This window comes from Alligator sinensis, unplaced genomic scaffold (assembly GCF_000455745.1).
Source record: "Alligator sinensis unplaced genomic scaffold, ASM45574v1 scaffold372_1, whole genome shotgun sequence".
NCBI classification, from domain to species: domain Eukaryota; kingdom Metazoa; phylum Chordata; order Crocodylia; family Alligatoridae; genus Alligator; species Alligator sinensis.
In genome coordinates this window covers 272,739-281,273 of record NW_005842387.1, presented here as the reverse complement: position 1 = coordinate 281,273, position 8,535 = coordinate 272,739, and the positions used below count along the sequence as shown (strand labels likewise).

At 40.0% G+C, this 8,535-nt stretch overlaps 1 protein-coding gene across 1 annotated transcript in view; it reads left to right on the top strand.

Annotated features, from left to right (window-relative positions):
- The first annotated feature begins 1,146 nt into the window (after positions 1 to 1,146).
- CPO (carboxypeptidase O) overlaps positions 1,147 to 8,535 on the top strand; it is a 9,588-nt gene continuing 2,199 nt past the window's right edge. Inside the window, exons 1-7 of the mRNA XM_014522674.1 lie at positions 1,147 to 1,157; positions 1,500 to 1,614; positions 2,880 to 2,981; positions 3,979 to 4,083; positions 4,728 to 4,838; positions 6,607 to 6,697; positions 8,044 to 8,246. Coding sequence (XP_014378160.1) covers positions 1,147 to 1,157; positions 1,500 to 1,614; positions 2,880 to 2,981; positions 3,979 to 4,083; positions 4,728 to 4,838; positions 6,607 to 6,697; positions 8,044 to 8,246 — 738 coding nt within the window. The remainder of the gene's footprint in view (positions 1,158 to 1,499; positions 1,615 to 2,879; positions 2,982 to 3,978; positions 4,084 to 4,727; positions 4,839 to 6,606; positions 6,698 to 8,043; positions 8,247 to 8,535) is intronic.

Below are 8,535 nucleotides of genomic sequence, written 5' to 3'. Positions count from 1 at the left end.
TAACTGGCATATTATTCTTAGGAATCCTTATTATTCAGGTTGTATCCAACTCACAGATTTTAGTTTAACACAACTCTGATAATCTTTTGTGTGTGTGTGTTTGTTTTTGGATTTGGCTCCCATGAGTTTTGGTTTATGTGATTTTGTACTGCCTAAATTATACTTTGAGCTTTAGATGTGGGTAACCATCAGATCTCAAAATAAAACTTAGCTGAAATAACTCTCCCAGGCTTTAAATGGCAGTCAGCATTAACATCAGCAGAACAGGCTACTTACTCATGCTCTCAGGGCTTGAAATCAACAAGTGGAGTTTATTCTGCTTTTGTAATAATTTTACTAAGAGCATTTACACACAGTTTTATCACAGTTACAGAGTTTGCAGGTTCAAATAATTCCATGAAACTGGTATCTAGTTCAAAGACCACTGTGGAGCCAAAAGAAGTCTTGTGTCAGATTCATTTGACACTGACTTAGGTCTGTACACTGATGGATTCAGAACAATCATATTCCAGAATAACCATACAACACACTCTAAAATATAATAAACACCGTGTTTTGAAAGGCAGCATGAAGGGGAAAAGATTCTTCCAGAGATATGGTTGTGTAAAGCAGGGAGTCTAATTTTCAGATGACTCTGCTGAAACCCTAGCTGTAGCTGAAAACTGGTCTCCATGGGTGGATCTATGATTTTGAAATGAGCTAAAGTCTCTCCAAGGTCGTGAAATAGGAGGAGAGAGATAAAGAGAACTACCGGACAGTAAAATTACCCTAAGAAAGGTTGGCTTGATTAGTGGAACATCAAGGCAATTAAAAAGGAGAGACAATCCTTAATATGACCAGTGAAATACAATAAGCCATTAAGTTAATTGACTCCCTCAGCTGCCTGAATAGAAATGCAACTCCTGTAGATCAGGAATCAAAGCAGGGTTCTTCTCTCCTAGTCAGAAATTCAGCTTGCCCTTTAATATATGCTCCCCAGGTTTGTGGGGGATGGTGCTTAGTTTAAGTGAGAAAACTTGGTAACATGTCTAGCAAATAAAGCACCACTCTAGTCATGACAGATGAAAACAAAAACAACCCCACACTAATAATATAGTGCGTATATAATTTTGTTTTACTGTTTATTTAAAGTGATGAAATTTCAGCATGTCAACAAGGTTTGATCACCAAAAAATTCATCCAATGCTACAGCTAAAAAGAAAAAAATCTTAAAATCTTCAATGAATATTTTCAGTAATTTTCATCATAGTATTTTTCTGTTCAAAAATTGAACTTCATTATGGAAAATTCCACAAACATGTTAAATTTCAGAATATTGGCCTGATATAATAATTGTTGTTGCTGTTACTCTGCCTAGTGGCCAGAAGAGCCACAGGTTTGAGGGAGTCCCTGGTGCAAAGGCAAAGATCCTGCTTTATCAGAACAAGGCATCAGGCAAAGTATCAACCAAAATCTATCTTTAGTTATCGTTAGACAACTTTTTCTCTTTTTGTCTTCAGAGTCCAAATAAACGATGTACAGGAACAACTTGACAGTGGTATACAGAAGGAAAACAGCAGTTTCTGGAGAGCTCTTGAAGGTTATAACTATACTGTTTATCATCCAATGGAAGAGGTGAGGAGGTACCCAAGTCTGACTCCCAGTGGAGCCAGAATTTCGTTCTTTGTTTTTGATTCTCCATAAGGTAAATGCTCTGCGTGACTGATAGATCACAAGGGTCCAAATAATGTTACTGGTATCAAGCCAATGTTTGTAACTTCTAGTTCATATTGTCATATTTAAATATGCCTTTTCATTATTATGACAATTATTTGCCATATTTACCTGCATACTACACATGCTTTTTCCTGCAAAAGTATCCCTCCAATTGGGGTCTGTGTCTTGAGCAGGAAAGCTATTTCTGCATCAGAATAGAAGGACAGAGATGTTGAAATGGCTTTAGAGGTCTCTGTTTCTCTCACTTCTCTCTAGCCAGCATTCAGCAGAGCAGAAACTGCTGCCAAAAGTTGCTGCTAATTTGGCAGTGGCTGTGATGGGGTTAAAGCCTGTGTTTTTGTCTGAAGCAACCAGTGAGCTGGCTGAGGGCAAGCAAGCTACTTCATGGAGTTAGCTTTCAGTTGTGATTATGGAAAAAAAATGCACTAATTAAGCTCTGAAAAGCTTCGTACTTAATAGAACACCAATAAACTGAAGGCTGTTCCTGTCTTGATGAGATTATAACATAGAAGGAATGAGATGTACTCAGAAAACCAGAGAGGAAAAACTTCCTGTTTTTCCACATCTGGAGGTTTGCTTCCCTTCTGTGGAAGTAGTCAGCTTTTAGAAAAGACTTAAACAAAATCAGAGTTAGAGGAAAGAGTCAACTGGCCTGTTGCTCACATATCTGTGTTACAGTCTGATTAGAGGGTACTTGCAAAAACAGCCTTATGGTATTGCAGATGTAGAAGATGAGGGAGAGAACTCAGTAAACACTTGCATTTTTTGGTTTGTTGGTTGCATTGTGGAGAACTGCTGTTCAGTTGAAATATGGTTAAAACTAATAATAATCTGAATGGAAGGATGGATTTAAAGGCGGTGTTAGGATTTGGTGGAATGATCCAGTGCCCATTGAAGTCAATAGAAAGGGGCCCGTGGATCAACAATGTTGGCTAGGGTACAAAGGATTGCTTGTCTTGTCCTGCAGTGACACAAGCCCAGCCTGGATTTTTTTTTTGATGCAAGTGAAATACTTTCCTCTTGTGCAAAGTACTATCACAGCCTGAACTATGCACAGAGTAAAATATTGTATAAGCAACATAAAAAAATTTATATCTGGAAATGGGGGGAAAGAGCACAAGGAACTCCCTGTTAACGGCAGCATGTCCTTTTGACTGTTTCAGATTTATCATTGGATGTATCAGATAAAGGAAAGCAACAGGGAACTGGTGACTCAGCATTATCTAGGAACAACATATGAAAAACGGCCAATGTATTATCTTAAGGTGAGTGAGGTTCTGTTTTTAAAAATAAAGGGCATCTTCATAAACTGGGGGCACGTCTACATATGGCCATATGGTGCCTTTGTTACTGTGCCGTCATTTAGCACTTCCCTTTGGAAGTACTAAATAATGGTGCAGTAATGGCCTGTACTGCACCATGCTGGCTGCACACGGTTATTTTTGGCTGCTATGTCACCATAGCAACATAGTATAATAAGGGAGTGTGTTGCTACAGCACTGTAGTGGAGGCATCCTGGTTTTTGCCAACAGTAAAAAGCCTCTTGTGTAGATGCACCCTTGGAGTGGTAAATGTCAAGGTTCAAACCTTCTCTAAAAGGATTCTTGTCCAGGTTCACTGAAAAAAACAGGAGATGTTTTTGCTTTTAGATGATATATTAGAGATGCCTGCTATCACTCAGACAATTATAAAAAATCTTTGAGATCACTGTTACAATGTGAAGACACCAGGTGTGGCTAAAATATTATATAGTGGAGAGACCATAATCAACCTTGTGTAACTGTATATGTCATAGCTGCTTCTCTAGTAGAGGGGCTGCCTGATTTAAACACCACCTTTCTACTGTGACTGTTTCATGACAATTTGTTCAAGAAGTCATGGCAAAATGACAGTTTTAATCATTTGCTTGGGTATTATCTAATCTGTCTCCAATGCCAAGTAAAATTAGACTTTCTTTTTCTGCATGTCTACTTCCAAAGAACATCTAAGTATGAACAAACAGTCCAGCATATGACTATTATATATCGATAAAAAATGGCTTTATTGACACTCTTTGTTCAACAGGCACTTTAAAATTTTTGTTCTGGGATTATACTGAGACTGGGTTATCAGGGAGGAAAGCCTGTCATAATGAAATCTGTAATAGCAATGATCTTGGATGGCTCAGAAGTATACCAAAGAACACGTTTCGTATCCTGTAATATGCTGGGCTGTTTTATTGTAATATAAGTTTTCCTATTGATCACTTTTTACACTCCTTAGATCAGTCAACCAACAAATAAAGCCAAGAAGATCATTTGGATGGATTGTGGGATTCATGCCATAGAATGGATCTCTCCAGCCTTCTGCCAGTGGTTTGTGAAAGAAGTGAGTCATTCTTTTCCTGTTTTCAGTAATAAAAAGGACATAAAACTGGATACTTCAGTTCTTATCATCTGCTCTTTAAGAGAAAGCTCTATGCTTTCACTCTTAGTGATAGGTGACATTTACTATTTGTGCAGGTTTGGAGGCCCAAGTTCATACAATGGCTTGGTGGTTGGCACCTTGTCCTCTCAATTTGGGCCTGATCCAAACTCCATTGAAGTGAATGGGAAGATTGCCATTTATTGTAGCAGGCTATAGATCAAGTTTTTTGTGTGTATCCCAGAGCCAGCAGGCCACGTGGAACAATTTAAGCTCCTAAGGGTAGAATACTAGAAGATGTAGTATATAGAGATTCCTTAACTTTTTGTGTATAGCTGTCCTAAAGCTCCTGCTTATCTGTGCAGCTTACAACAATAAAAGTAGTAGAGTGAATTATACATGTAATTTAATAGATTGCCATGTCTGAAATGTGTTTGAGGTTGCAGTAGATGTCTTAGTGTGCTTGATGGGCAAGTGAAATTGGGGTTACCACTTGGGATCCAAGACCATCTGATTCTTCTGTGCTAGATCTAAACTAATATGTGTATGATCTTAATTGATTAATGCCAGGTTGTCTGATGCAAGTCTTTTGTGCTCTTTCTTTTCAGATTCTGCAAAATTACAGAACTGATACAAAGATAAGCAGCTTTCTCCAGAACTTGGACTTGTACGTCCTGCCTGTTCTCAATATTGATGGGTATATCTATTCTTGGACCACAGTAAGTAAAGAAAACCCAAGAGCAGGAAAATCTGTCTGTTAATTGTGCAAGGATAAATCAAGAACTAGCAAAATGTTCATTTTATACTTCTGGAGGGCATAGTCAGCAGCAAAGTCTACACATGCAGGTGAGTTTTTGTACATAGAGGCAGAATTGTCAAAGCCTCTCTCTTGCTGGAAGAGAGTGATACAACTGTTACACATAACTACTCATCCATGGGACAAAAGGTACTACCTCCTCAGGAAATCAGCACTCCTTTGAGCTCAGAGGGTGCATCTACACATGTGCTTTACTGCTGTGTAGACTAATTAGCTCCACAATAAAGTGTCATCATCTACACATGTGCCAGTATTAGGGTGCAGTAAACTAATTAACTCTGCCATAAGATAGTACTGTCAGAGACAGTACTATCTTACAGCAGAGTACTTACCTGTGCTGAAATAGATGTGTAGACAATGACAGTGGCTGGTTCGGGCACAAGGGAGCTAAAGCGTAGGGGACTGTCTGCCGCCTAGCCCCACACTATAGCACCCTCATGCCCCAGCCAGCCCCTCCACCACCCGACATCACCATCTGGAGCCTGGGACTAGCCTGCCTGGACCCCCTGCCAGCCTAGAGCTGCTCTGCCCTGGCTCAAAGTGCTGTGGTCTCAGGCGCATGTGTAGACACTGAACCTGGGAGCAGCTGAGTCCAGCATGAATTGTGGTAGAGTTTATTGCTCTGCCTTAATTGTATGTGTAGATACACCCAGAGGGATACAGATCAACAGTAAAGGCACTAGCTTCAAGGATCCAGAATCCATTTTTTTCCTGTTGTCTGGGAATGACCACAATACTTTGAAATGTAGAATGCAGTACTACACATTCCCTCCAGAGAAGCAACAGCACATCACTGGACACCTGAGCAGGAAGGGTGTCTTTTAAGGACAGAAGATTATTACTGGACTCTTCAACTATATGTATCCTCCCAAATGCATATCCTCTTATACCCATTTCTTTTCTGGGTATTGTGGGTAATGTGGAGAGTTAAAAGGGTAGCTCCCTTTTTTGAATCGAGTGAAACCCCTTCTGAATTCTTATTGAACTCAAGACCTTAGCAGGGCCCTGTAGGCTCATCTGCCCCAGCCTATATCCTGTCTGTCTCCTTGTTGAGTTGAATCTGTCTTTCAGCCTGAAGCTTTCCAAAATCAGACATTGCAACATCAGCATTTGGAGAGCTCCGCTCTCTCCACTCTGTTGTGCAGGTGGCTCTCTGGAGAAGCATGCACAGACTGTGCATACTGTGCGCTGGAACTCAATGACTAAGCTTGGGCAGGGGGTATAATGTCAGGGGAGGCAAGGAACTGGGGAGTGATAGGAGCATTGACTGGCAAACCCCACCCCCCTCCAACATGTCTTTTATTGTATCCCTGACAAAACCTGGGTCTGAATAGAATCAATCTTGGACAGTAAAACACCTCCTGTAATCTGGCATTTGCTTTAGAACAGGGTCATCTGCCCTGCTGAAAGGGAATGGCAGGGGAAGTTGCTGTACCACAGTTCAGTTGTCTCCTATTGTACCGTGTATAAAAGGTGCCAACTTGAAAAGAGAGGTAAAGCACGTTCCCTACTCACTCTTTAGAAATGCATCACGCACAGCAGTTGCATTGAATGGAGGTGTTTTTCAGAATGGCAGGATTAAAGTGCTAGGGGTTTATATAGGATGTTGCTTTGATCATTATTCTCTTGTTTCAGTTATGTTATAACACAATGATGCAATTTCTGTTCAGGCACGTCTCTGGAGGAAATCCCGTTCTTCCCATATGAATGGCACCTGCTTTGGGACAGACCTTAATCGTAACTTTAATTCCTCCTGGGGTGGTAAGTTTTAAGTACTTGAGATTTGATACAGGACTAGAGGGAAAAATATACGAAGGAGATGGAACAGCCTCTGAGCTATGTATATCTCTTACTCTAAAAGTTGTAAGGTAGAAAACGCACATTTTTGGTTCCATCAAGAGAGACTTATAACTAGATGCTAACTTGTAAAAATATCTAAGTCCTGATTTTCAATTTGGCCCTAACATAGCATCTGATTTTGCAGGTAGCATTTTGCTTCTTAAATAACCATGCCTCCAGTCTACTGCAGGTACAATCATTAGTTCTAGGCAGAAATCTTCTTAGACTGCAGTATTTGTGCTGCTGAGAATTACAGCTGCAAACATGCAAGGGCAGTTATTTGTAGGTGTAAAATTGCTCATGCACCTCTGAAAAACAGGGCCTACCCTCAACTGATTCCCTTTTATATATTTTACTTCCCCCACTACTTCTCTCTTACTTCAGGAGATCTCCTCACTTGTGCTGTACCATATTCTCTTGGCGGAAGGCTGGGCTCCAGTATAAATTCCACAAGAGCCCTGATTTTTTATGAAATGGAGGGTAGGAAAAAATATCTGAAAAGTGGAAATGATTCTCCTTTTGGTTCCTTTGGTTAATCCAAGGTTTAAAAATAATTAATTTCACTCTCATTATACTATTGGGATATCCATCTAGTGAAGATAGATTAATATTTTCCCCATGGAACCTTTGTCTTGCAGCCAACTTTTCCAAATATCAAACAATTTGAGCCTAAAACCCAAGTGGTTGAATTCAGTTATGCTACTGTGGAGCCACTTGGAAGTTATGGTTTGGATGACTCATGCTTGCATTCTTCTCTGTGGGACAGAATTCTAGGTTAGACTACAGTTTTCAGTGATTCCTCATGGTTTCCTTTCCTGACTAGTAGAAGTGAAGCATTATGTCCCATGAGTAGTCTGCATCCTGTAGTCTGATTATGGAAGAGACTGGAGACCTGAGACAGCCCAAATGTAACTTGACTGCTCAGTGTTAACCTGAAGACACTACTTCTCCAAGGTACAGAGTTCCTCACCCTCTTGTGCAATTTTTGGAAGGGTGACAGTTTTGGAGGGGCACAAAAATGACAGCAGTGTTTTTGTGACATAGACAGTTCACCACTTGGAGAAGGTTTATGACCCCCAAACTCTTTCACATCAACCTAGCATCTGCTTTTAATCTTTACTTACATTGGAGTTAGAAGTTAACAGATCAGTATTCTTTTATCAACCCTGTGTGAACCATATAGTTCCCCATTCTCAGACTCTCATAGAAACTTCACTGTTCTCTCAAAATACATAATTATTTTGATTTGCCTCTGATTTCCTGTATAGGTGTTGGTACATCTCATAACTGTTCCAGTTCAACTTACTGTGGGCCTGAGGTAGAATCAGAACCTGAAACTAAAGCTGTGGCTAGATTGATTGAAAACAGAAAAAGTGATATTTTGTGCTTCTTGACTATTCATTCTTTTGGACAGCTCATTCTCTCCCCATATGGATACACAAAGGAACCTGCAAGTAACCATCAGGAACTGGTAAGGCCACAGTTCCACAATGTACGTTGGAGTCAAGTATTACATTTTCATTAGTTCTTGCATCCTGATCACCTCCTTGATGATTATAATGTGTCTGTTTTAATAACGCCCAGTATCTTGTTTGCCTCTTCTTAATACTGACAGTAGCAAACAAAGTACTTGTTGGTTTTGATATGGCATTTATCTGAAGGGAGAGATGACATATCAAGAAACAAATCAATAGTTTTTCTTTAAAGAAAACACCACAACTTCCTGAAGGGAGGGTGAACTTATGAAGCATGTACGTTCT